This window comes from Mchenga conophoros, linkage group LG2 (assembly GCF_057382185.1).
Source record: "Mchenga conophoros isolate Kocher_MC1m ecotype Shallow Benthic linkage group LG2, M_conophoros_male_GT1.1, whole genome shotgun sequence".
NCBI lineage: Eukaryota > Metazoa > Chordata > Actinopteri > Cichliformes > Cichlidae > Mchenga > Mchenga conophoros.
In genome coordinates, this window is record NC_140527.1 from 23,912,677 (window position 1) to 23,940,297 (window position 27,621).

The 27,621-nt window shown below is 41.4% G+C and overlaps 2 protein-coding genes across 9 annotated transcripts in view; one reads left to right on the plus strand and one right to left on the minus strand.

The window, feature by feature from the left end:
- Positions 1–18,379, plus strand: part of LOC146581983 (rho guanine nucleotide exchange factor 9) — a 43,390-nt gene extending 25,011 nt beyond the window's left edge. For 4 of the 7 annotated variants that reach the window (XM_085289158.1, XM_085289168.1, XM_085289193.1 and 1 more), the window contains 10 exons: positions 952–1,131; positions 2,050–2,139; positions 3,141–3,341; positions 5,334–5,513; positions 5,757–5,989; positions 7,126–7,255; positions 9,073–9,204; positions 11,086–11,329; positions 13,716–13,784; positions 18,085–18,379. In XM_085289158.1, the coding sequence (XP_085145284.1) occupies positions 952–1,131; positions 2,050–2,139; positions 3,141–3,341; positions 5,334–5,513; positions 5,757–5,989; positions 7,126–7,255; positions 9,073–9,204; positions 11,086–11,329; positions 13,716–13,784; positions 18,085–18,260 (1,635 nt within the window). In that variant the 3' untranslated portion in view covers positions 18,261–18,379. Of the gene's footprint in view, positions 1–951; positions 1,132–2,049; positions 2,140–3,140; positions 3,342–5,333; positions 5,514–5,756; positions 5,990–7,125; positions 7,256–9,072; positions 9,205–11,085; positions 11,330–13,715; positions 13,808–18,084 lie in introns of all 7 variants that reach the window. The other 3 variants (XM_085289176.1, XM_085289212.1, XM_085289186.1) reach the window with 2 other exon arrangements.
- A 5,241-nt stretch (positions 18,380–23,620) lies between these two features.
- On the minus strand, positions 23,621–27,616 carry LOC146581984 (ankyrin repeat and SOCS box protein 12-like). 2 transcript variants are annotated; one of them, XM_085289236.1, is made up of 4 exons: positions 27,092–27,616; positions 26,567–26,890; positions 25,228–25,756; positions 23,621–24,527 (listed from the first exon to the last, which is right to left on the minus strand). In XM_085289236.1, the coding sequence occupies exons 2-4, from the start codon at positions 26,849–26,851 to the stop codon at positions 24,382–24,384; spliced, it is 960 nt and encodes a 319-aa protein (XP_085145362.1). In that variant the 5' UTR covers positions 26,852–26,890; positions 27,092–27,616; the 3' UTR covers positions 23,621–24,381. The 2 variants fall into 2 exon arrangements, with proteins under 2 accessions (XP_085145362.1, XP_085145353.1); XM_085289227.1 differs by having other exon boundaries at positions 27,087–27,616.
- Between the last annotated feature and the right edge of the window lie 5 nt (positions 27,617–27,621).

Sequence of the window (27,621 nt, forward strand, 5' to 3'; positions counted from 1 at the left end):
ACAATTGGGACAAACAGTTGGATTTGTTCCACGGATGCATACACAGGTTTCATGCATACAGAGTAAAAACGTGGGGCTGCACGCATGCATGGGGTTGTGCTTCACAAGGTAACAGAGCTAAGTGATCAGTGTGACAGATGGTGACGCTTTAGATTGATGATTTCAGGCACTAAAGAACATGTCTTTTAATGAGAACAACCTTTAGCTTCTCCGGTTCCCCTTAAAGACTACTGATCACCTTACAATCTCTAATTGATGCACATCAAATAACTTTGCTCATGTACGTTGCACAAATTCAATCTTTATTTTTAGTGTCGCATAATGTCCACATTATTTATTCATGATTTTAAAGTCAATAGAAAAGATTTGATGAGTCATCCTTTCATGTTTGGTAGAAGACTGCTGCAGATAAAATAACAAGCCCCAGTGACAGCATGAAGGAAAGGAGATTATCCCTTCACATTTGTTTGCTCCTTAGCATTTATATTACATTAACACATGTAATTATTCTAATGTCATAATGGGCCAATTACCGTCCCTGTGTGGAGACTGGTGCTGTGCCACTGAACACAGAATGTTTTCCCCACTAACGGCTCTGCCTTTTTTGTATCGTTGTTTTATTGTTGTGTTGTTCTATGATCTGTGTTGGCTATTGTGCCGTTCTATTTGCTGTGCAGTCCCCGAGCTGCTAGCGGGCCCTGGCTTTGAAGGCCTATGTTTAACTCCATTAGAAATCTGAGTGGGTTTAACAACAAGGACTCACACATACTGGAGCCAAAATCTGGCATATTACTGTACTGCATTCAGTTTCAGATTTGATTCATTTACCGTTTTGGATCACGTTGGATTGTGTTCTGTTGATCAATGTTTAGTGTTTACTCCTGCTTCACAGCTTCACGTGATCAGAATAATACATAAGGTATTTCTTGTCTCTCCTTCCAATTCCTACAGTTGATAAGTGGAGGTTCAATCGTCAACGCTGAGGCGGTATGGGACCATGTGACCATGGCGGACCGGGAGTTGGCGTTTAAGGCCGGTGACGTCATCAAGGTGCTGGACGCCTCCAACAAGGACTGGTGGTGGGGCCAGATTGATGAGGAGGAAGGATGGTTCCCTGCCAGCTTTGTACGGGTGAGTTAGCTGCAGCCATGGCTGGCCAGCGACCACAGACACAACAGACACCCACACACGTACACAAATGGAGGCACATGAACATATGCACCCGAGCTGATAAATAAACATACTGGAAGGTACACATGCACAATTATTCCGCCTTACACAAACACACTTTCACAAAGCACACACATTAATATGCTTCTTCCACAGTTCCACTGTTAAGTGCTGCTTTATTTTAATAATACATAACACTGAAGAGAGGAGAAAACAGCTAGCTAGGTGCCTTTATCGGATGTTCAGGGACAAGAAAACAAAGATGCTGATGAGCCCCCTTTTCTTTTTTTTTTAGCGTAGCATCACCTTCAACTTCTATCCTTGAAATCCAATTAAATTTACAACATCCTCGCATTACATCATGATTATGTAATAGCACCCATGTCTTAGTTCAGCTGAATCCAAAAACTGCACGCTGCCGCTGAATGCCTTTCCCTACTACTTTTACTTCTGCTTTCTGTAATTGCACTTCTCTTGGAATGGTGAAGCGTGACTGTACAGGAAGATGTATATTCATAGTTTAACTCTGCGATATGTTTTTGAAATTTCTTTGGATGAAAGCAGAAGGCTTCTCGCCTAAAGTCTTAGTCCAAGGCATATAATAATAAAAAATATTTTAATTAGACACAGTTTATGATGCAAAGTAGAATATATCGTTGAACATTCCTGATATGGTTTAGTGTCTTTATGAAGGAAGGAAGAATTAGCATCTTTGCTGTAGTTGAAGGGATCCCACAGCAGAGCACCCACCCAGACACTTTCCATGGTCATTCCCACCTGTCCACCCTTCCATATTCACTCCTGAGAGGGCAGGGCAGACAGGCTGACTGACTGTCAACCAAAAAGTATCTTTCTGTTCTGTCATTCTCTCTTTCCAAGGTGGAACCCCACCCTCCTCAGCCCCAAACAAAACAGGTTTTCTATATCAACCCCATAGCAACTCCACGGTTCCAAAACACCACGTCAAAGGTGCGTTTTTTTTCCCAGCTTCATCTACCCATCCAGCCTGCCCGCCCACCCGCCCGCTCCAGTCTGTCCACGCAACGTGCCCTCGACATTACCAAACATTAACGTTATCACATCATTCCTCAACGGGCTCGATAGAGAGGCAGAACTGATGAGTCAAAAGTAAAGCTAATGTGAAATGTCTCCTTAAAGGGCCATTCTAAAAAAAATTGTACAGATGTATTCACGTAGAATTAGATGGATTTGGGAAAAATTACTCATGTTTTTTTTTTTATAGTTCAATTATGGATCATTCTCTTCAGTACTCTATTTACTATTGACTCTGACTATTTCTCAGTCTTAATGCTGTGCTACTAGTTCTCGTCTGCAGTCAGTGCTCTACCACCCGTCACTCTGCTTGTCTGTGGCGCTACATTCCTCATCTTGTGTTTGACATTCTACCCGTCGGTTCTTTGATGTTCTCTTGGCAAACTGTGTGTCATCAGGTGTTGGCTGCTGGGCATCTGAAAACACGCTCACTTGGCCCTTTCTACGAGCGAGAGTGGAATACACGATGTATGTGGATCTCTATGTGTGTGCGTGAGTGTCGGTGAAATCACGAGGTGGTATTTGAGCGCATGCATGCATATGTGTAGGGGGCAGATTTTGAGTCACACATTAAATGCCCTCAGAATATGTGCTCGGTCTCTGAGAGAGGCTTTTTTATACTCTGGAGTGTTTGGCAGTGTGTTTTTTGACATGCTGGAGAGCGACTCACTGTCTAAACTACCAGAGGACCTCTTAATGAAGCGCTGTGTTTATGTGTGGGATGTTTGGGTGTGTATGCTTTCATGTGTGACTGGTAACACATTAGGAGAGCTAATATTACTTGTTAATACTAACAATAATCATTATATATAAATATGTTGTCTAATCCTTTTTTCCCCCACCCAACCTTTAAGAAAGCTCTTTACTCATTCGAATGCATGTGGCTCTTGTGTGTGCATGAATGTATTTGTCCTCAGCTGTGGGTGAACCAGGAAGACGGTGGAGCAGAGCCAGCTGAAGGAACCAGCGAGGTACAGAACGGGCACCTGGATCCAACCAATGACTGCTTATGTCTGGGCTCACCCCTCCAAAACCGAGACCAGATGAGGGCTAACGTTATAAATGAGATTATGAGCACAGAGAGACATTATATCAAACACCTCAAGGACATCTGTGAGGTACTAAACACCGGCACACATTCATAAATCACACATCTATATACACTGCTGTTCCCGGCTTTGCTTTAATATGTCAAGTAAGAGCAGGGCAGGTTATAAACTATATGGTATGAAGCTGAATTAATTAAAAAGCAGCAGTCTTTTTGATGCTACGCATCTAGTATCTTGCATAAATTCGTAACACTCCCACATTCACACTTTTATTCCAGGCATTTTTTTTCTTTCTCGTTTGCTAAACAGGCCAAAAATAATGCTTCTTTAGCTAAATGCAAAACCGCAATATGTCAGCTGTACACAGTGGTCCCAGCAGTCCAGACCAAATTTGTCATTATATTATGAATCATCCTGAAGTGACAAGCTAAAATTCACACCTAATAAAAATAAACAAAACCCTGGCCATTTTTATATTATTAGAATTGCAGCTCTTTAAAAATGCTCCCAAGCCAGGAATCTCAGTCTAATAAATAATAAACAGGCATGTATCCTCTATAAAGTGCACACATTGTAACATTTGAATATATTAATAACTTAATTTCTAAAATATTTGGAGCTAGTACAATTTTGCCTCTATATGCTGCATCATTTGATTTAAATGTCTTTACAACATACACTACATACAGCCTGCTTTTCCCTGGCATGTGTCTGGTCTTTAAACAGTGGTATCTAACTCACTAATCTAAGTGACAATCACTGTTATTTACTGGCCACCACACTAATGATAAAAGGCACTTGACTGATTAATCATCAGCAAGTGTGAGCACCTAAAGGAAGACGTTTTGGCACTTTGCTGTTCAGGTGTGTGCTCACACAATCCCACAATCTTCCCAGGAGTACACGTCCCAGCATATTCACTCCATCATCAGACTGCGTGATGCTCGTAAAAATCCCAACGCTACATCTCAGACTCTACAGCCCTCAGTTAGCATGTTTAAAGTTCATGACAGTGCAATCAAAGAAAGACTGAACAGGTATGGCTTGTTTGCAACCTTTGCCAGGAGAAAGCCTCTTCTCTTTAAAAAGAACATGCTTATGTTTTGATAAGCATCTGAAAAAACAACAAGACCTCTGCAACAATGTCCTTTGAACAGACAAGACCAAAGTGGAGATGTTTGGCCGTAATGCACAGCACACAGCAGTGCTCTATGCTAGAATAAACAGTTTTGAACTTAGACGATTTCCATCACATATTTTCCAATCATCTTTCCCTAAACTGCTCTATACATGTTTGTATTCCAGATCATATCTAGGTAAGCATCTTGTTTAAGAATAGTTGCCATAAAGCGTGGATTTTACCTCTGCACGTCTTGCTAATGTAAGCAACTTTGATCTTCCAAATATTCAAGGACATGCACGGGCAAAGGATTTTCTGAGCTGAGGAACAGATTTGAACAAGCTCACTTTTAAATAATAAAAACTGAAGTTGAAGAGCTAAAAACCAGACCAAGCAATCAAAAATACAGATGTAGAATATTCTGGATTTAAAAAGCCGGTCAGTTCATTAAAGTAAGTTGCTTCAGTGTTTTAGAAAAGTTACAAAGAAGAAGAAATTTTGCACTGCTGAATTCAAAATGATGCTAAGATATTTTTTTTTTGTTATTTAAAAAATTATTTATTAGATGCCTGTAATGTTTTTTATGTTTCTCAGATGTTTTAATTCATCACCAGTAAATGACTTAATCGTTGAAATGTCACATTTCTCAGATACAATAATGTGAAGTCCCTGTTGTGATTATGCATATTTGAACTGAGCCTGACTTTAAGAAACAAAACAAAAAGGATTAGCATGCATATTTCACAATGACAGCAGGGAGAAGTCTGGCTATCTTATATCAGATCTGTTCCCAAAGTGCCAAAGCTTCAGGGCATTTAATTAACTACAAGCAGCCATGGCACAGTTCGAGACCTGATACTCATTTTGAAAAATGCTTGTGCTCATCTGAACAGGATCTTCTGTCAAAGCCTCACTGTAGCTGTAACCGGTGTTGTTTGCAGGGCTACTTGCGCCAGTGCAGGAAGCGCGTGGACATGTTTAACGACGACCAGTTGAAGGTCATCTTTGGAAACATCGAGGACATCTACCGCTTTCAGATGGGTTTTGTCAGAGATTTGGAGAAACAGTACAACACAGAGGAGCCGCACCTCTCTGAAATCGGGCCATGCTTTTTAGAACACGTGAGTATATTTTAGACAAACTTCGACCAAAAATGAAAGAAGAAGAAGAAGAAAATAGATTTTTCTTTTATCTCGTCTCGTTATCTTGAGATAATATTTAAATTGTGGAGCTAATTAACCAGCTAACAGCATCCTAAGATAAGAAGAAATTAATGTTTTAGAAACCATAATCACTCCCCTATTTATATGATTTTTCTTTTTAATTATCCTGACGATGTCCATCTCTACTCCTTTGCACTACAGCAAGACGGTTTCTGGATTTATTCAGAATACTGTAACAACCACTTGGATGCCTGTATGGAGCTGAGCAAACTGATGAGGGATGGCAGGTACCAGCACTTCTTCGAAGCCTGTCGCCTCCTCCAGCAAATGATTGACATCGCCATAGATGGCTTCTTGCTCACGCCCGTCCAGAAAATCTGCAAATATCCACTCCAGTTGGCCGAGCTTCTTAAATACACCGCACAGGAGCACAGGTACAGTACGCCGAGGCCACGAATAACTTTTCAGCTGTTTCATTTGTTGCCCTTTCATAGAAATGCATTTGCTTCTAAAAGTGAAGTCATTACTGATGCATCATTTTGTTCCAGATGCATTGTGTTGCAATGCAGCTGTTGCAGGTGTTGGGTTTAAACCACTGAAGCGGTAATTATCCATGCATGAACTGGAGCAAATGTTGTTTTGTACTCTTTTTTTTTTTTTCCTTTTTTTTTTTTTGAAGAAAACATCTCATTACGAACTCTAAGTTGTCTTGAAAATACTAAATTCCACTGTTCATATATACAGTATTCCATTCCACACACACACATATATATATATATATATATACACACACATATATATATATGTGTGTGTATATATATACATCAAATAACTTTGCTATATATATGTGTATATATATATATATGTAGAGAGAGAGATAACAGGTTAAATATGAATTGAGGATTATTTTCTTCGGGTGTTGGCACACACAAAACAATCTATGTTTTTGCAGCACAGAAGCAGAGTATATAATCTAAACATTTGCTGATGAGCTTTCATGCATTAAACGCATATGTGCGCATCCAGATGTGCAAACTCATGCGTGCAAACCCACGGAAACATGGTGTAAGTGATTCAGCATGTCTCAGCCAGCTCCAGGTCATTCACAAACCACGCGTTCTCAGCCAGAGAGGGACAGGTGCCAGCTCTGCCAGCGAGGCCTGCCAGATCGCAGTGTTTGACTGTTAGGAGCAGTGGAGAATCTGCCAGATATAGGACTTTCTCTGTCACACAAGCACACACACACATATTATCTTCCAAAGTGAGGATTGGATCTGCAGCACATCTAAGCCAGAGGGATAAATCCAGCTCAGTTAGCAAAGACGCAGCCGGAGTTAACTGTGAATAGAGAAAGTGGCTGATTAAAATTAAATAGCAGTGTCTTTTTTCCCTTTTTTTGAGTGTGTTCCAGCAGATTTACTACTGTTACTTGAGTTTATAACCCCGCTCTTTAATAGGCTACTCTGTATCATTAACTACTACAACATTACATGCCTTTGAGTGGCCAACCACCAAGAGCTACAACCCTCTTAAACACCCAAGAGTAATTATGTGTGCACTGTGTCTGTAGTGACTATCGATACGTGGCAGCAGCGCTGGCAGTAATGCGGAACGTCACCCAGCAAATCAACGAGAGGAAGAGACGGCTGGAGAATATTGACAAGATCGCCCAGTGGCAAGCCTCGGTTCTGGACTGGGAGGTATGTGTATGAATGTACCGTACTGTACTGAACAAAAGCTTAATGTTTATGTTTTTATGTTTTCCCAAATGGTGCCATTAATTCCTAAAATGTGGGGCGTAGACAGCATTTACACCCAAAGCATCTCAGACTAAAGAAAAGGGTCCATCAGCAACACCTATGCCTTTGTTTTCATTTTACCACCAGAAAGGGTCTTTGCACAAATGGCAATAAAAGAAATCCAGCCATGGCCAGCAGCCCGTAGTAGCAATGTAAATTACATTGAATGGTTGTGATATGCTACAGTAAGCTCCCCCGCCACTGCTTTTCCCTGTGGGCTTTTCTCTAATTTTTTCATGGCAGATTCGGGTCGAGTGAGTTTAAAATACTGAGATATTTTGGCGGCATTTTCAGACGTTTAGTGTTAACTATGAGGTGTCAAACTGGAGAAAAAATGTTAAGAACAGCGATACAGAGAGATTAAAGCGGTTAAATTGCCCGTTAACGTGCTCGAGACTGACGTGTGTGAGAAAGTGTTTGTTTGAGAAAGGGAAACAAATGAATGCAGATGATTTGATCTGCAGACTCTTTTCAAGAAACTCTGTGAATCAAGCACAGGCCTTCCTGGGGGCAACAGTGCTGCTCGTTGATAATAATTAATTTACTCTGATGGTAGTAGTTTCACTTGCAGAAATTCACACTGCGACACACACTTACTCAGAGCATACTTTTTATTTTACCACCAACAAAAACAGTAACATACAATAATAACAATAAGAATATATCATAATATATTTATGCTCTCTCTTTCATAAACAAGCAGAAGAAAATGAGCAAAAACGCAAAAAATAAAATCCAAAGGTTACGTTATAGTCTCCTGCTGCATTTCAGATGTGTCCTTTGTATTTAATCTTAAATTTAAACATTTACTTGTGCCGGTAATTTTTTAAATAATAAAGAAATAATAAACAAAATAATGTCTTTATAACTACTTCAAGGCATCCTGGTGCATTTTAGTCGACAGATGATCGCCTGTTGGGAAGTTTTAGTTGTACTTACAGTAACGTAGTGGCTTGACTTGAAGTTGAGTAACATCTTTCCTCTGCTCCTTTTTCATTGTTACACACATAGTCGAGACACGGTGAAACACAAAGCAGAGGAGACTAATAAGGCAGAGACTCTCACGCTGGCCTTCAAAGTAATGACTGCAGTAATGTAAATAACATAAATAAGGTAGTTTGTTTTGACTTGCTTTGCCAGCTGAACACTCTGGACCGCCATCTTATGTTTAAATGATGTGACTGTCTTAGTCTCTTTTTAAATGCCTGTAGGCCAACGAGTGCTTTTTTACTAACATACCAAAAAACAGATGAGCTAGGATTGAAACACACACAGCAGGAAAGCGAGTGTTTAAAAACTGAAAAAGACACCTTGATTTTCAGAGCAGGACGTAACTGTGTGTTGACTGATTTCCAAAGGATTAATCCAGCAGTTTACTACTGCACTTTGCAAAGTTGGGCAGCTTGTAATAAGATTTTATTTTATTTACTAGTTGGTTTCAAGATTGGTTGGTTTAAAGCACTCCCCCTTCCTAACCTGGAGAGACATTTAGATGTTTCAGCCTGTAAAAAACGTTCCATAATTCCGATTTATCCCTGATGACATGATTATGACATTATCAGGTTTAATTTCCAAGACTTCTTTGTGAACCACAAAATATATTATGTAACTGTTTCCACAGGCTGAGTGCGACTAACGGTCATGAGTAAATAAATTTTTGCTGTAGCAGGAGTATTCTTTTCATTCGTTAACTCTTTAACTGTTGTGTTTATGTCTAGGGGGATGATATATTGGACAGGAGCTCAGAGCTCATCTACACTGGGGAGTTGTCATGGATCTATCAGCCGTATGGACGCAGCCAGCAGCGAGTCTTCTTCCTCTTTGATCACCAGCTGGTCCTCTGTAAGAAGGTAAGGCTGTGTCTCTCTTCAACGTCTTCCCTTTATTTAAAGACTTTATTGAGTGAAAACATGCTTGGAAGCTAAAATGTAGCCTCCACTCGTGTTCTTGGAAGTTGCAAGATCACATGGCTGGTGACAGAGACGCTTGAAGACAATGTGAATTCTTACAACCTGAAAACAGATTATATAATGCTGCATGAGACGCACCAGCCCTCGCTGAAGATGCGTTCAAATCCTCAGTGCCTTTCACAAAATGGAGCTTTGGTAGTTTAGGCTCTAATGCACCAAGGCTGTGCTCGCCTGTCAGACGAATGTTCACGCCTGGATTGACTCAATACACGCACAGAGATACAGACACAAATGCAGGCAGACACTTAGACACAAACACACACAGAGGCTGAAAAACTACATCACGAACACACACGTGTGGAAGCAGAGGAACAATAGTTTTATCACTACACAGACAAACAAAAAACAAAGACTTGGAGTTATATTGTCTTTCCACGCACACACACGCCCTCCCCTGACTTGTCACATTTGAACATCTATGGCACCAGAAATGAACTCAGGTGTGTCCTCAGACCTCTCTGTGTGCCTGCTGTTCTGGTCCACTAACAAAAATCTGCTCCGAGTCATTCTACATTATAAATTCCAGTCTTTGTTTTTATTCTTGCTTATCCAGCATCCTCAGTGCTACATATGTATCGGCTCCTAAGAGCCCTCGAGATGCGTGAGGAGCACATTACATGTTGCCTGCCTTCTTTTCCTCTCATCTCTTCCTTATCAGCACAAAGATGCACATTTGCCTCTGCATGCTTATTAAAAGACGCCCCGATCCTTTCTTTGTACCTTCGTCGACCTCGCAGCGTAACGGGATGTTCATTTCCTCCTGAGGGAGGGGTCGCGGCGAAGAATTTTTCACGTGGCCATCTTGTTCCTGCAAATGATGAAAGTTAGAAGGGTTACAGTTATTGTGCTGTGTGCGCGCGTGGAGAGCTGAAATGCAAAGCAATAACAATGTCAGTCAATACTCATTCATTAGTTGTGTTTGTGTCTTTTGCAGTATGTGTTTTATAGCTGCTGGTGTGTTGGGCTCAGGTACTCAAAAATCATGTTGCTCAGAAATTAATAGATAGAAAGTTGAAATTTCAGAACATAAATTTTGAACCTTTAACTGAAATTTCTTCTTACTAAAAAGGACATATTCCATGACCTGACATACACCAAAAAAAGCCCTTTTCACAATTTACAACAGAATTTTCAGTTTTACACAGTAAAAAAAAATATGATATTTTCTATGAATTCACATGAGATGTATTTTTTAAATTTCAGGTTCTTTTATTTCTTTATTTCCTTTACAGTGTAAACCCAATGGGCCGTCCTGAAACATTTCTGATTTAATAAAATTTTCTTTTCATGCGAAAAAACAAAGATATTGCTAAAATTAAGCTTTTTCATCTTAAGATAGCTCAGGAATTACATTTATAGTTGAACGTCTTCATGTGCTTAGTAAATGGGCATTTTTTAAAAAGTTACTAGGCACTGTTATCAGGCGTTATTAGGCACCTTCACTGATGTGGCCCATTTAATATGAAATTACACTGGATGCACCCTGTGATGTTAGATGAGTTTGAGACCCCTGCTATACAAATATTCGATTCATGGCGGTGTCATTTTACAGTCATTCGTCTGGTTTTAGTGTGTATCTGATAATCTAGTGCCATGCGTCCTTTTTTGTGATATTAGGCAAAGAACTGAAAAATAGGGCTGTTTTCTGCAGCGTGTGAGTGAAAGGTGTCACGTAAGGCAGACTCTCGAGATACCGTGTTTGTCGGCTCCTCTAAGATTCAGCACACACACAATGACAAAAATCTATCTGCTCTTCACCAGGATCTGATACGCCGGGACATCCTGTACTATAAGGGCCGCATTGACATGGATCGCTACGAGGTGCGGGACACTATAGACGGGCGTGACGAAGACTTCAACGTTAGTGTGAAGAATGCCTTTAAATTGTGCAACAAAGACAGCGAGGAGATCCACATCTTCCTGGCCAAGAAGCCAGAGGAGAAGATCCGCTGGCTCAGGGCCTTCGCCGAGGAGAGGAAGATGGTGCAGGAGGATGAGAAAATTGGTTAGTCACACACCGCTCTACACCTCCCTGTTTGAAAACTATTAGTTTTGTTCACAAAATGCTGGAACTTCAGTTTATTCTTTTGTATATTTATCACATTTACATAGATGAGATCGTCAAGCACATTTTAATATTTTACTAAGAAAACCTGAGTAAATCCCGAGTTTTTAAATGGTGATTTCATTCATTAAGGGAAAAAAGCTATGCCAGTCTACCTGGCCCTGTGTGAAAAAGTAATTACAAAGCCATTTCTAAGGCTTTGGGACTCCAGCGAACCATGGTGAGAACTAATATTCAGAAAGCGGTGACAGTGGTGAACCTTCCCAGGAGTGACTGCCCTACCAAAATTACTCCAAGGATGGATGCATTAGCGGCTCATCCAGGAGGTCACAACAGAACCCAGAACAACATCAAAAAGAACTGCAGGCCTCACTCGTCTCAGTTAAGGTCAGCATTCATGATTCAACAATAAGAAAGAGGCTCGGCAAAATGTTCAAGGCGAAAACCACTGCTGACCAAAAAGATCACAAAATCTTCTGTTGCATTTGCCAGAAACCATCTTGATGATCCATAAAACTGGGAAATATCTTCAAAAGCGGAACTTTTTGGAAAGTTTGAGCCCCATTGCATCTGGCAAGGAGCTAACAAGGACATCGTACCAACAGTCAAACATGGTGGTGGTAGTGTGATGGTCTGGAGCTGCTTTGCGATCGTGGCTCAAGAGTTGGGAGTTCACCTTGTAATCGGAAGGTTGCCGGTTCGAGCCCCGGCTCGGACAGTCTAAGTTGTTGTGTCCTTGGGCAAGACACTTCACCCGTTGCCTACTGGTGATGGTCAGAGGGCCCGGTGGCGCCAGTGTCCGGCAGCCTCGCCTCTGTCAGTGCGCCCCAGGGTGGCTGTGGCTACAATGTAGCTGCCATCACCTGTGTGTGAATGTGTGTGTGGATGACTGGATGTGTAAAGCGCTTTGGGGTCCTTAGGGACTAGTAAAGCACTATACAAATACAGGCCATTTATCTTTGCTGCTTCAGGACCTGAATGACCTGCCGTAATTGATGAAACCATAAATTCTTCTCTCTACCAGAAAATCCTGAAGGAGAATGTCTGGCCATCAGTTCATGCCTTGAAGCTCAATAGCACTTAAGCTATGCACCAGGACAATGATCCAAAAACACACCAGCAGGTCCACTTCTGAAAACACAAAAATTAAGGTTGTGGAGTGGCCTAATCACTTCAGCCTGATTGAGATGCTTTGGCATGACCATTCATGCTTGAAACCCTCCCCTGTGGCTGGATTAAAACAATTTTGCAAAGAAGAATGGGCCAAAATTCCTCCACAGTGATGTGAAAGAGTCATTACCAGTTATTGCAAGCACGTTATTACAGTTCTTGCTGCCAAGGGTCACACGGTCAATTATTAGGTTTAGGGGGAACTACTTTTTCACACAGGGCCAAGTAGGCTTTCGATACTTTTTTCCCTTAATAGATGAAATGCTCATTTAAACACTGCATTTGGTATTTACTCTGGTTATTTTTGTCTAATATTAAAATTTCCCTGATTATCTGAAAGATGAAAGTGTGACAAATATGCAAAAAAATAAGAAAGAAAATAAGAAAGGGGCAAATACTTTGCTGGAATTCACTGCAAAAAACATGAGCTAACATCAAAGGGACAGTTCACCCAAAAAGTTACATTTTTTCTTCCTCGGCCATTTAACCATTTAGATCGTTTCAGTGCAAGTTGTCTAGTTTTAAAAATACAAGTTTTAGAACTATCTGCCTTCACTTGAATTGCATGGAGATGCAGGTAATCAAACAATTTTTGAAAACATTGCAGCAGCGCCCCTTCCTAGAAATCATGACCTGCATAGCCCACAATGTCTACAAACCTTGTTGTCAGCAGTTTCATGTGCGACCTGTTCTTTCCAACCAAAAGGAGCGTGGTTGTAGGTAACGTTACAGTTCAGCAGATGCAGACATCAGTGTTGTTTTCTTGTCACAAGCATGAGCCTCTTGTGATGGTTACAGGGCCATTGCTGTCTGCAGGGTGATGCACCTTTTTTTATCTCTGAGGTTTATAGATTTTGAATCTGAAAGACCAAAGTGATAATTGGGCTTTTTCTCCGGCTGGCTGGGCTTTGATCAAAATGTAGCAGAAGGTGATAAACTACAAAGTGTTTTTCAGACTGGACAGGATTTTGTTTATTGCTGGGACTGAATGATGCTTCCTCTAGTTTCCACATACAGTAAAATTAGCTCTCAGGAGCTCTGTGAATTCCAAATTAAAGAAGTTTTACTGTATTTTAAAGTTATTTAAATAAAACTTTTTTAATCTGCAGACCCTGTGTGAAACTTCTCTCCAGCACATAACGCTGTTGTCTTTTAGGTTTTGAGATCTCTGAGTACCAGAAGCGACAGGCAGCCATGACAGTGAGAAAAGTGACCAAACAGAAAGGTGAGGCAACAAGAAGATATCAGGTGATTTCCCTTTTTTTTTTTTTCTTCGCTGGTGTGCTCTGTCTTCTCATCGCTGTTTACTCTTCCCTTTACCTGCTCTGTTTTTTTGCTTTCTACACCTTTTTTGACACATACTTTGTTTATGGATGGACCTAGACTAGCCTTGTAAGTCTAGGTAAGCTAGAAAAGTCATGAGCATTCACGCGTTCTCGCTATATTACTTCAGATGTATCTCCTTTTAAGTTAAATGTCTGTCAGCCTATACATGAGACTACGTTGAAGATATGACCTGATATGAGTTGTAAAGCAGCTGTTAAGCATCAATGAAAAGACAGAGGGCTGTTTGCATGAAGTATTGAGTTTAAAGGAGGATGCCGGTGTTCATGACATGTGGGTCCTGTGTCACGCTTGCCTTGAAAGTGATTTAAAATATCGCACAGAGCTTGAATTTTTCTTCTCTTACTGAGGAAAGGCCTCTTCCCACTGCACATGTTTCGCAGAAGGTGCCGAAAAACGTTTTATCACTTGTAATTCTAATGCTGAAACACTCAAAACCCTGTTTTAGATTTAAACAAACTGCTTGGTTTCTGAGCCAACTACTGTTTTGTCTATTTTTATTCAATGCAGACCTTTTATTTATTTGTTTATTCGAATAGGGACTACATAGCATGAACCATGTCGCACAGCACAGCATGGGCTAATAAGTTAATTTGCATTGCTAAGTATAGAATATAAGAACTTCAGGACTCATAACATAGCAAAGCACACACTGTAGTATAGTGAATTATTATCCAATTATTCGGGAACAGCAGGATTGATCCCTCTTTGAAGGAAAAGTGATCCTAATCCGGATCCAGTTTGAGTCCCCCTATACAAAAAATCCTGAAACCTGTTTTTTACAATTGAGGATATAGACTATATTGCCAAAAGTATTCACTCGTCTGTCTTCACACGCATATGAACATGAGTGACATCCCATTCTTAATCCGTGGAGTTTAATGCCGGTCCAACGTTAGCAGCTTTAACAGCTGGGAGGGCTTTCCACAAGGTTTAGAAGTGTTTATAGGAACTTTTGACCATTTTTCCAGGAGCTCATTTGTGTGGTTGGATAAAAAGGCCTCCACCCTAATTCATCCCAAAGATGTTCTTTCAAGTTGAGATCGGGACTCTGTGCAGGCCAGTCAAGTTCTTCCACACCAAACTCGCTCATGCCTGTTCACTGGTGCACAGTCATGTTGGACTACGTTAAGAGTTCCTACGGGTTCAAGCCCAACTCCTGAAAAACAACCCCACACCACAATATCACGCCCACCAAACTTTATACATGGCACAATGCAGTCAGACATGCACTGTTCTCCTGGCAACCACCAAACCCAGACTCGTCCATCGGATTGCCAGACCAAGAAGCGTGATTTGTCTCTCCAGAGAACTGATCGAGCTCTCTAGAGTCCAGTGGTGGTGTGCTTTACACCACTGCATGTGACGCATCAGCTGCTCGACCATGGAAACCCATTCCATGAAGCAATCTACGCACTGATCTTGATCTGAAGGCTACATGAACTTTGGAGGTCTGTAGCGATTGACTCTGCAGAAAGTTGGCGACTTCTACCCACATCAACATCAAGTGACCCCGCTCTGTGATCTTACGTGGCCTACTACTTCGCTTCCACTTTGTCATAATAACACAAACAGTTAACTGTGGAATATTTAGAAGTGGGGAAATTTCACGATTGGACTTGTTGCACAGGTGGCATCCTATCATGGTACCACGGTGGAATTCACCAAGCTCCTGAGAGCGACACATTCTTTCACAAATATTTGTAGAAGCAGTCTGCATGCTTAGGTGCTGGATTTTATACACCCGTGACCATTAACGTGATTGGAACACCTTAGTTCAATGATCTGGATGGGTGAGTGAATACTTTTGGCAATATAGTGTATATAACAGTGCCTCACCAATCCTACTAGATGCTTCACATGTTGCTGATCCCAAAGCTCATACTGGAACTACAAGGGCAACCTGATTACGTAATTTTTATGTATGAGTAAAAGTATTATTAGAAAATCTAATAAAATGATCAAAACTTAGCTTATTTGATTTCTTTTGTTTGATAGGGTGAGCTTCCCTACTTCCTATCCACACTTTTATATCATCACAGAGGGACTTGATTGCAGTAGATGCTGCATGTGACCGAGAGGTTATACAATAGCTTAAATATGCAAAGCCTGCAGAGTGTAGCATTGGAATAACAGACTGGGTATTCACAGTATTCACAAAATGTAATGAGAAGAATCATCAGAATTCTTTTTTTAAGGAATGGACACACAAGCTTGCAGTGATTTTTAAAATACATGGCTTGATTTAAAGTTTTTGCATACAAAACGTGTTTTGTTCCCCAGACACAATACATATGTGTGTAAATTAGTCAAACTTATCCCATTCTTTACATACTAGCATGTGTGGAGTCACTGCAGCCTCTACTGACAACCATGTGAGACTCACGAATCTCCTCCTTCTAAAAGTACGTGTTTTGATAGTGAACGACTAAAGCATTTTGAAATCATGTGATTTTTTTTGATTCATCCTATATTTACCGAAAGGATTGTTGAAATGCAAACAGTGACATCCAATTGATTTTAATGATCAGACATTATTGTCTGTCTCATGCAATTTTATAAGACAAATGCTGCATTCAGTGGGAATTGGCCATGAGAGTGGTTGTTGGTGCTTTTGGTGCAAACAGAAACAAAACAATAGCTGTTTTGGTGAACACTGAACGCTGTGATATCTCGTAACATGTTCCACAGTTGGTCATGATTTATAATAAAATAGGGAGATTATGCCTTTTCTTCTAATTTACAGATTGAAAGTGTTCTGTTTTAATGCTACATATGTGACATTAAAAATCTATGACACATGTGTGGTATCAAAAACTGCATAGAGACCTACACTTGCCACTTATCTCGGTAAAAGAAGGAAGACGTTGAACAAGTTATTCAGAATGATAATTCTCGACGAAGCATCGGCGACAAAGCACCCACATGTCCAAACTGCCGGTATCATCCTTTACTATTTAGCCATTTTAGTGCTAGGCTAGATGTTTGTACATTTACCATTACTGATGTTCTTGCCAGTTTCACAATAAGCATGACCATCCATTAAGGTATTAATGAACTAATGACCACTGCTGGAATGTTCTCTCTGACATTAGGAACCCAGTAGATGTCTGTCAGAAGTAAATGTTGTCTGTTTCTAAGTGCTATATGTGTACATTGGCTGGCACAAGGTGAAGTACTCTCTTGAATTTCAGATTCATTTATAGATTTCATCTTGAGAAAGAGGGCCATGTTGTATGGACATGGTTTGAAAATGATAAAGGTATATGCATTAGAGTTCTCCTTAGAGCTAGCACAATAAGATGCCATGGCAACTGCTAAGCAGCATTGGGAGGTGTTGTGTCTAACGTTGGCATTGGAGCATGCGGTCACTGTCCAATCTGTTTACAAGCATTATGCTGTCTATAAACAGATAAACAGGTTCCACTAACACAAAGAGATCGAACCCTTCTAACTGCTAAAACAGTGTCTGGCCAAAAACAAAAGACACTGTTTCTCATCTTCTCATATTCTTTTCCTAAGATGCCATGGCAACTTTTGAATATTTCATCTCCAAATATCGATTGTATTTAATAATGACAGTAGCATAGTTGTGATGCTTGTAGACTGTAGCTCGACGACATTGTAGACTGTAGTTAAATGCATATTAACAGCTTTCTGTTGGCTCTATTTTCGCCACTCTTGTGTTCTCAAGTGTCGAGGGTGCTATTCAAACAAACGTGCTGTTAACAAACATGGTGGAACAGCGCCCCTTTGTCCAAATGCTCGATTTCATCGGCGTATCAGTTGTAATCTGCTGCTTCTCTTGTTTGCCCGCCACAGAGTTTGATTGAATAGCATCCTTAGTCTCCCTTGTGTCATTGCTAGAGCTGAATCTCCCAATTCAGCTTTCATCATATATTCATCATATTTTCGGGATTAATATGCAGGAATGTTAACAGTGAAGACCCATTTTGTATGTCTATGTGCCTGTTTTTGTGGAAGCATGACTTGATGTTGTGTTGTTGTGCCTGTTCCAGATGCAGTACTGATAACGTTTCCTCTTTGCTATCTGCCTCCCTCCTTCTTCTTTTTTTCTCTTTTGCTTTGTGCCCTGCACTGCCTCCTTGTCCCCTCTCCCTCCCCCACAAAACCTTCTTGCTCTTTTTTTTGTTTTGTTTTTTTGGCGCCTGCCTTCCCAGGTGTAAACAGGTGCACGCCCCCTTCATACCCGCCCCCACAGGACCCCCTCAGTGTGGGGCAGTATGAGGTAACGGAGGACATGGCACAAGGAGAGGTTTTTGAATTCAGTCAATCCAAAAGAGGCCAGGCTCCTTTCTGGCAGAATTTTAGTAGATTAGCTCCATTTAAGAAATAGAGATACACAGACTCTTCCGATGGACCAGCTATTTTTCTTAGAAGCACTAAACACTGGATGATCATGTCCCCCCTCCCCCCCCATGATGAAGAAAAAAACAAAAAAAAACAACACACAAACACGAGACTTTGAAGTTAAGGACCAATGTTAATATAGAGTGTGATTGGAAGCTGCGAGAGGACTGAAGACTTGGATTTAAAACAAAGAAAAAACATATAAAAAAATAAACACAACTTTACAGTTCATATATGTTAGTAACATTCTTAGTTATCATGCTTCTCCGGCTGAGTCAACTGTCACAAACTCTTCCCCCCTTTCTGGATAATCACGCCATCTGAATGTCCTGAAGTCATCGAGATTGTTACATGAGATCATTTTCAATCCATCTTCTGGATAGAAACACGAGGCCAAGCCAAGTCATTCCCAGTAGTATGATTGTGACCAAAACAAAAAAACTACAAAAAAAGCTGAGATCTTGCTGTGCTGCTATGAGAGATTGTTTGATGCATTCTTCTGAATGCGAGACGACGACCTCAGCCGATCGCCGCGGCCTGTGAAGGACTTGCCAAGCTCGGCTGTCAACCTCACCTCTGAGTTAGCTCCATCCTGCCACTGATCATGCACCCATCCAGCCATCTCTGCGCTGCTGATGTCTGCGTCTGGACCTCCTCCTCGCACTCAGAGCTTCATTCTCTTCTCTGTAGCAGCTTGCATATAATAGCCCCCTCCTCTCTCTTTCTTTTCACAGTCTGACATTAGGTGTTCCCTTCCTTCTCCACATCCCACTCGTCCTCTCTATCTCTCCATCCACCTGCTCTGCCTCTGTGAGTCAGTGGCTCTCAGAGGAAGAGTTTCACTCTTTTGTAAACCTGCCATTGGCCGTGATGTGATGATGGGTCAGGGAACAAATCAATAGGCGGAACATCAATAGTATATTTACATCCGTTCACCAACCACTCGTGACAGGGTATTCATGTCCGATCGCGCTGAGGGGGTGTGTGCGCGCGCTGGATTTGGCAGTGAGCTTAGATGAAGCAGCTGGGAGCAGGAGATAGGCCGGCAACGGTCCGCCTGCCTTGTGCCACAGCCCCTCTCCCATCCCGCCCTCCCTAGAGACCACCCCTGTAGCACTGTGCTGGCACCTGGGTGGAAAAGAGAGAAAAAAGCACAGCCTACCTCCAGAAAACGAGCGGTAAAAGTGAAGTTGTGATGCATTGGCCAAAAGAATAACATGTCAGCTGTCAAAGAAAAGACTTCGGTTGATTATTTTGTGTCACTCCCACTGTAAAAAAGCACAGCACGTACTCCCGTTTTGAGTATGAGCGATACAAATATCAACACGTCAGTGTGACCAATAAGTAAGAAGCCCATCCAGTATTCAAGGGGGTGGGGGGTGTCTAAAAAAGTGATAATGATTTGTGAAGTGGACCAAAACTAACTGGGGAAACAAAAAAGTCCACCGCAGCAGCGCAAGTCGATACCGTATACGGAGGTAGAAAGGCGAATTTAATCTGTAGCATGCAGGTTTCCTCTGACACATTCATACATCTCTATAGACTCCAGCTCCAAACCTCTGCTTTCTGCCTCACCCCTCCTCACGTTGCCCCACTCCCCCCAGATCTGGCAGTTAGCTCCAGCTCTGCTTAAGTGATTTCCAAAGGACTGTGGCGTGATCAGATTGGTTTTGTTTAATCAACAAAAACGTGTGTGAAGCCGTGGTCTGCGAGAGATCCTAGCATTATAGAGTCCTTCAGCAGTAAAAGAGAAGATCTGAGGAAGTGAAGAGGAAAATCTTACATGCATCGTGAAGACGTATTCTTTTTTTCCCCACACTTGGAATGTAAGTGAAACATCTGTCCACGGTTTGTGACCACGTTTTGACCTCAGACACAGGAGTACATTTTGTGTTGAATTATATCACCAGATGGACAGTACATATACAGTTTGACAATTTGTGCAATGTGATATATCATTCTATATCTATCACTATTCACTACAGCGTGATATGAAAGAGTTATATTGTTCTATGTCATTTGTTTGCCTTCTTATAGGCCTTATAACCTGTTGGAGAAAAAACAGACCTTACAATTGCTTTGTATGTTGTAATTTATGTTTTGTTTCAGTAAAGGAAGTTGAGAAATTGGGTGAGTTGGCTGCTGGTGTCTGTAGAGATGGCTCCCAGTGAGATTGTTTTGGAAGATAGTTCTCCTGGCTGGGACGGCAAAAAAAGATATGGTTCCTAGGCTATCGTAACCTCAGGTCCCTTGTTATGGCCCGCTCTGCCTACCTTCCCTGCTCCCTCCAACTCCCTGCTTAACACTACCACCAGTACCAACATACAGATACAAGCATGCAGGCAAACGCACACACTAATAATCATGCTTACTTGCTGGCCCGTTCTGCTGCGGAGAGGAGAGATGCTATCTAACAGTGCCTTCCAGCATTCCACTAGTGATTATCTATTCAGTTTCACAGGCAGATTTGAATTAGTCATGTATTTTCCCTTCAGTGCATCTCTCACTCTCTCTTCCGTTCTGTTCCCACAACCCCCGCCCCTTCCCTCATGCACACTGGGAATTCCTCGTTCCCCAGTGCACGAGAGCCGCTCGGACAGAAACTTAGGCTACGTTCACACTGCAGGTCTTAATGCTCAATTCCGATTTTTTGATCAAATCCGATTTTTTTTGTCTGCTCGTTCACACTACAAATAAAATGCGACAGCAAACGCGCTCTAGTGTGAACCCTCAAAGCGGCCGCATGCACAAAAGAAGACGTCACACACAACGCGCTCTGTTTAGACCCAGAGCAAACAGTATTGTTTGACTGTTTCAGACTTTACGTTTCCCATTTTTGCTTTAAGTTATAAAGTTATTTTGTTATTTACATTTGGCCTAATAATTATCCTTATTGCTGTTTTAGAGAGGAGCGGTGCTTCAAAGGATAGTTAAAGACTTCTGTCAGAATCTGCAGATTATACAGTACTAATAAAACGTTCACATTTCTCCAACGTTGTCTTCCCAACAGTTTCACTAACATCTACACTGGATGGCCAGGAAGCGTTCGCGATGTCTTCTCGGGCGCTGATAATTGGTGTCCGTCTTGTGTCAGTGACATAAAAGACAGATTTAATGCGACATGACCATTTAATTAATGACCATTCAGCAGTCGCTTTCTAAAACATCGGATATGTATCGGATTCAGTACCACATACGAAAGTGACCCAGATCGGATTTGAAAATATCGGATTTGTGCCGTTCACACTGTCACACCATGATCGGATATGGGTCGCATAGGGTCAAAAAAGTCGGATTTGATGTACTTTAGCCTGCAGTGTGAACGTAGCCTTAGAGGTCAGGCCACTTTTTCCATATAAGTAGATACTGTGCTGTTTGACTGCGACCCATTTAAAAATTGAAAGACGACTCATTTTCATATATTATCGCACATTTACATAGGAGCAGTTTTATTGCACATTAGAAATGTATTCCAATTTCAGATGTTTAGAAACATCGACTTCTTTTATTGTGTATTTAACACGCTGAAAAACAGTTTAATTTGAATATATAGTAGGAAGCAGATTTCCATTGGTCAACTTAGGTTCGCGTGTCGATCTATATTATTAAAAGTGAGTTATGAATCAAGAGTCATCTATTTTACCTTTATCAGCTACACACTGTAAATACTGTAAAAAGAACAGATCATATATTTGGATATCGGTATTTTGCGTTGGAGACGAATGTTGTTCCAGTTCTAGCATGCGGTAGATCTCAGTACCAGGTAATTGCATGCTTGTGGCATCCAATATTTTGCATGAGACTTAAGGCAACACTTAACGAGATCATTTAGTTTTGTTTAACTTCCAATTGAATCTTCTTTTCTTTTTTTTCCCCCCGGCAACACAGAACCATTCATTTGTGTGTACCCATACCATCTCACTAAAGGGAGTTCTTTTCTCTGTCCACCTGTCTCCTGCTCACTTGGCATTACAGGTTGTAGCTTCTGTTTTTTGTATTACTATTATTACTATTATTATTATTTATTGACACATAAGAGGGGAACATCTTTTCCTGAATAAAACACTGAACTGCTGATAGGGAAAATCAAAGGCACTGATGTTCTCTTAGCCCAGATATGATGGGTACTATAAACTCTAGCATCGTTTTAAACCCACACTGCTATGCTACAGACTGCTGGTTAATATTTTTTTCCTAAATATATGACTTTTTTTGGTTTGTTTTATTTTTTTGTGGAGTGCCATTATGTGCAGAGGCAAAACGGGTAATCATTTTTCTACGACAACAGTGAACCAAATATGAGTTAGCACTGATCTTGGGTGTTTGTGTATAGATTTAGAGCTGAATAAATTCGAAACCTCTTGGGACGGGCTAAAAATAAACATAATCCTGAAGAGACACACACACAGTATTTCACAGCTGTTCATATCACACTCTTGTTCCTTTTAAGTACAATGACTTGACATTACAAAGCAGTTCCTCGCTTGTATTTATTGACAGCAGTATTAAACAGTACCATTTTGGCCACATGGTTTCAATGATGTATATACGCTGGTTTGAGTTTTCTTATAAAGCTATCAATCTGACCTTGTGCTCCGAGCTGAGAGGATAGCCTTCTGTGCAAATTTATTTCTGTTTTTTCGCTTTCTCTTTCCAGTCATATAACTAAGGCCAAGTTAGTTGAATGCATCAGAAGTTGCACAGATTTATGTAATTCCTTCTAGTCCAGGGTGAGCCAGTAGACGCGTTCACTCACAGTTAGCATAGCAACATCTTCAGTAGGAACTCCTTGGAGTCGGTTATGCAGTCCTGTGCTGTTCCAGAATAGTCAGGGTAAAAGTCTTCAATGAGCCATATGCCGATGTTGGTGTTCAATGGCAACAAACAGAAGACTGACATCCCACATTTGGACACTATTCATTGTATATTACCATCTGGTTTCAGGGTTTGGTTTGGGAGGGGGGGGGTGTCTGGATTTTTTTTTTTTTCTCAAGTGAAAAATGTACTCACAGAATCCATATCCTTTGTCATCATATGCAAACATTTGTCATTTTCTTTCTTGCTGGCTTTTGAGTTTGATTATTTGTTGTAGAGATGAAAAACCTGAAAAATAATGCCTATTCAATCCAGAAACTGTGAATGGGAGAGTGGAAATGTCAACTGTATGTACATTATATGTTTTGATGTAATCAGAAGCACTGGGAATATGTTGTACTTTGCTGTAAAAAAAAATCAATCCATATCTGATATAGCTGTACTTTTTGTTGAAAATAAAACTACAGAACTGCGGGGGGGAGGGTTCGAGGCATCAGTCTGTGAGTGAGAGCATTGTGCTGGCCTTCCTGTCGTGTGACATCATCTCCTGTTTGTTTGTAGGGCCCATTCCTAACAGTTGACACATTAACTCCAGGATATATTATGTACGATAAATAATATTACAGTGGTAATCACTAATCACACACACACACAAAAGAAAACTTTTTTTTTTAAATCAACAAACTTCTAAACACTAAAATTGAATCCTGAAAATAATTATGCTCTAATCAATAAGTAATGAGTGTTATGGAAATATATTCTCCCAGCTGGAGGCACTGAAGTGGAGGCTTTTCATTCTGCTTCCTGGTGTTTTGAAGTCCAAAGACACAAGAATGTTTTTCAGGCAAGATCTAAGACATCCTGTTGTGGTGCAGACAGTGTGTGTGTGTGTGTGTGTGTGTGTGTGTGTGTGTCTGGATGTCTAAATAAGTAAGGTGACTACATGTGTCTGTGTAATGTTACCCGAGTGAAGGAGTGAGCCAAAGTGGATTTAGTGAGGTAATATCAGAATAACAATAGTGCCTGTGAGGAGCCTCAGATTTTGATATCCACAACGTATGGTGTTACTGTGGTCTCTAGTGGCCACTGATGTTGTTACACTTCCCAAAGATACAGTGGATTTTCCAACATGGAGCCCTCCTTTTGCTTCTAAAAGCTTCATAGACATGAAAGAAAATCATCTGACTTCACAGCTATAAACAATTGGGATGTAAAACAGTCCTTTAGCTTGTTCTGGTAAAAATTTAAAAAATGTATAAAAGAAAGAAAATTTTTAAAAAAGAAGAAAAGCATCACATGGCGTCTGAGGTTTCATGTTTCAAGTAATTTCTCAGGATCAGAGGAATGTCCAAGCTGTCAATTGCAGGCTCCTTGTTAGCAAAAGGGAGGTATCCTCTGATTGCCAGTCGAGCCTGTGACATCAGAGATTTGGGGCAAACTGTTGAAGAAACAGAAAACAACATTTGTATGCTGAGGTATTATAGCACCAACTCATAACAAAAGGCACTTTATGACAATTTAGGTAAAGACCCCACAGAGTATTAAAGGGAAAACCACAACCATCAGATGATCCCCTATGAGCGAGCGCATGGTGACTGTAGGAAGAAAAAACTTCCTTTGAACAGGAAGAAACCTCTGGCAGAACCGGGCTCAGGGAGGGGCAGCACTTCTGCCATGACTGGTTCGTGTAAAGAAGAAAGACGAGAGAATATAAAATTGAATGGCATGCAGCAGTGGTGTATAAACACATGTGAAATGTAAAGAGTAAAGAAGAAATCCTCATTGCATCACGGGACAGCCCCCTGCAGCCTGAGCCTATTACAGCATAACTAAGTGATGGTTGAAAGTCACCTGATCCATCCTTACTATAACCTTTATTTAAAAAAACCCAAAAGGAAAGTTTTGAGTCTAATCTCAAAAGCACAGAGGATGTTTGTCCCCTGAATTCAAACTGGGAGCTGGTTCCAGAGGCGAGGGGTCTGAAGGCTCTGTCTCCCATTCTACTTCAGAAACTCTAAGAACAATAAGTTAGGCTGCAGCGTGAAAGCAAAGCTCTATCATCATGGGGTCTGATCATTCAAGATTTTGTATGTGAGGAGAAGGATTTTAAATTAAATTCGGGTGTGACTCGCTCTCACCTCTCTCCTTGAGGAGAAGAAGCAGAGCTTCGTTCTGCTTAGTGGTTTTGTCAATGATGAGTGTCGGCAGATAGACGTCTGCTCCAAAGTCTATAAGAAGCTGAATGTACTCCACCCCACAGCCGTAGCGGAGACACACCTCCAAAACTGTCTTCGGCTGTTTGATCCTGGCCAACATTTTCTCATCTGTGCAGTTGTAGTTGGAATTTGCACCGTGAAGAAGGAGCAGTTTAAAGCAGTCCAAGTGTCCATACACAGCTGAGATGTAGAGGGGCCCTCTGCACGCTGTGGCGTTGGAGGCCCATTCGGGGACTTTGGGCTTCACATCTACCTCAGCTCCAAACCGAAGCAGCTCTCTGAGTATGTCGACGTCACCCTCTCGGGCAGCGGTCAGCACCGGGGAGCAGTTGTTGTACTGGCTGCCATTGGGATCTGCTCCAGCATTCAGCAGTGAAACTACACAGTCCAGATGTTTCCCACTGACAGCTGTGAACAGAGGCGTCTGGGCCTTCACGTCCAAGCTGTCAACCTGGATTCAGACATAAGAAACCAACAGGCTTTTTTAAAAGTAGAAACAAAGTTTGTTGATACAAGAAATTACGCCACTGATTTATCACCGCAAGTACTTTTCCCCTGAGTAAGTATCAAATACCGTCCTGTGTGCATGCGAGTAAGTGACTGGATCACAGTTTAACACCCTTCTAAGTGAAGGTATCATTTGCACAACCCAACATCCACATGTGTGCCACCGCAAGCTGTCACCTTTACTTCAGTACGATATGGTTAGCAGCTCTGTAGCTCACTGTAAGTGAAATGCTGAACTGACAATGTTGACTCTGCTCTGCTGCTGTGGGAAATCTAACCCCCCAAGGCTACTGATTAGGCTTTGACTGAAGATAATCAATTCGTTCTGCAAATCTGTTGATAGACATCTGCTGGCTTGTGCACTGAATGCACTGGAAACAAAGAGAAACATTGTTAATAGCTTGAAAAACCCAAAGAAGCATCTAATAGATGCTCTGCAGAACTGAGACGTGCTGCGAAGTTGGACTGTGTTGGTCTTGTGACTCCTAGTAACTGCTTCCACACTGCACTTAAAAATTTGATCTATTGTTCGAATTTAAAAAATCATTACGCCAGCTTTAATGCCCAAATTGTAAAATGTAATGATGCAATATATTGTAATATCACACCTTGTTTTATTACTCTTCCCTTTGAACAAAATAAAAAGAAAGAAAATCCATGATGTCCAAGTCCAAAATGTCATTTTTGTTAATAAAAAAATGAAGGCAACTTGTTACACCCTCAACATTTCATCATCCTCTCTACAAAGTCTCACCTCTGCTCCGTGCCCCAGTAGCAGCTCCAGGCACCTCAGATGTCCCAGTGCAGCAGCAGTGCGCAAGGGAGTTACGGGGACCCCCCACCCACTTCGAGCATTGATAGACTTTCTGTAATCCTCCTGAGACAGAAGCTCTGAGAGCAGAGCTACATCGTCGCTGCTCACGGCGTTGTTCAGAGCCTGACTCTGCTCGCCGTCCTCATCCTCCTCCTTGGGCTGGAGCAGGGAGAAGATCTTAGAAATGTCCATCAAACTCATGTTGGCAGCTCGGCCCAGAACCATACTGGGACTCCAGGCTAGTTCAAGTTAAAACCCTTTCATCTGCAACAGCAGAGAAAGACCATAACACCATAACTTGTCTATCGGCTTATGTTTTGTTAAGACTCATTTTTTAACATCAGAATAGCAGAAACATGAAAGAATAAGGCTCACAAGCATACACCGCAATCACGAGATAAATCAGTTTGTGCCAACTGCAACTGCAGCAGTGTGGGATTTACACTGGGAAGACACCTACCTCACCTTGTTGCTTGTTGATGGTGTTTCCAACAGGATAAGTCGAAACCCTTTCAGAGCTCCAATAAAACACAAGTCACGTGAAGTAAAGGTCCTTGAGGAATGCCCAATGCTTCCACTGGTGCAACGAGTTGAGAAAAGTGCAGTGTGTGTATGTGTGTGCTTAAACTGACAAAGGTGCCAGAGCTCCTTTCTGGGGTGGGGCGGGGGGTGTTTGGGGGCTAATTTTAGGCCACAGATGGGCCTGACTAAACTTCCATTCTTGGAGACTTGAGTCTCATGTTTATAATTAGAAAGGTGATAGAGTTGTGACACTTAGCGATTGCCCAGTGTGACTTATCTCTGGGACATTGCTGTCTCTTTGCCACAGGTCAGCGTATGTGGCATGTTAAGCTGGAAGGTGCTGCGCTTCTATATTTCTTTTCTAAGAAGAGTGGTTATTCTGCTGCATGTGTCCTGTCATCACCCCGCTTTGCCTGGTTCATACTGAGGGAGCCATTTTGGTGAGTGTCAGCTGTGTGACTGTCAGGGTCTTC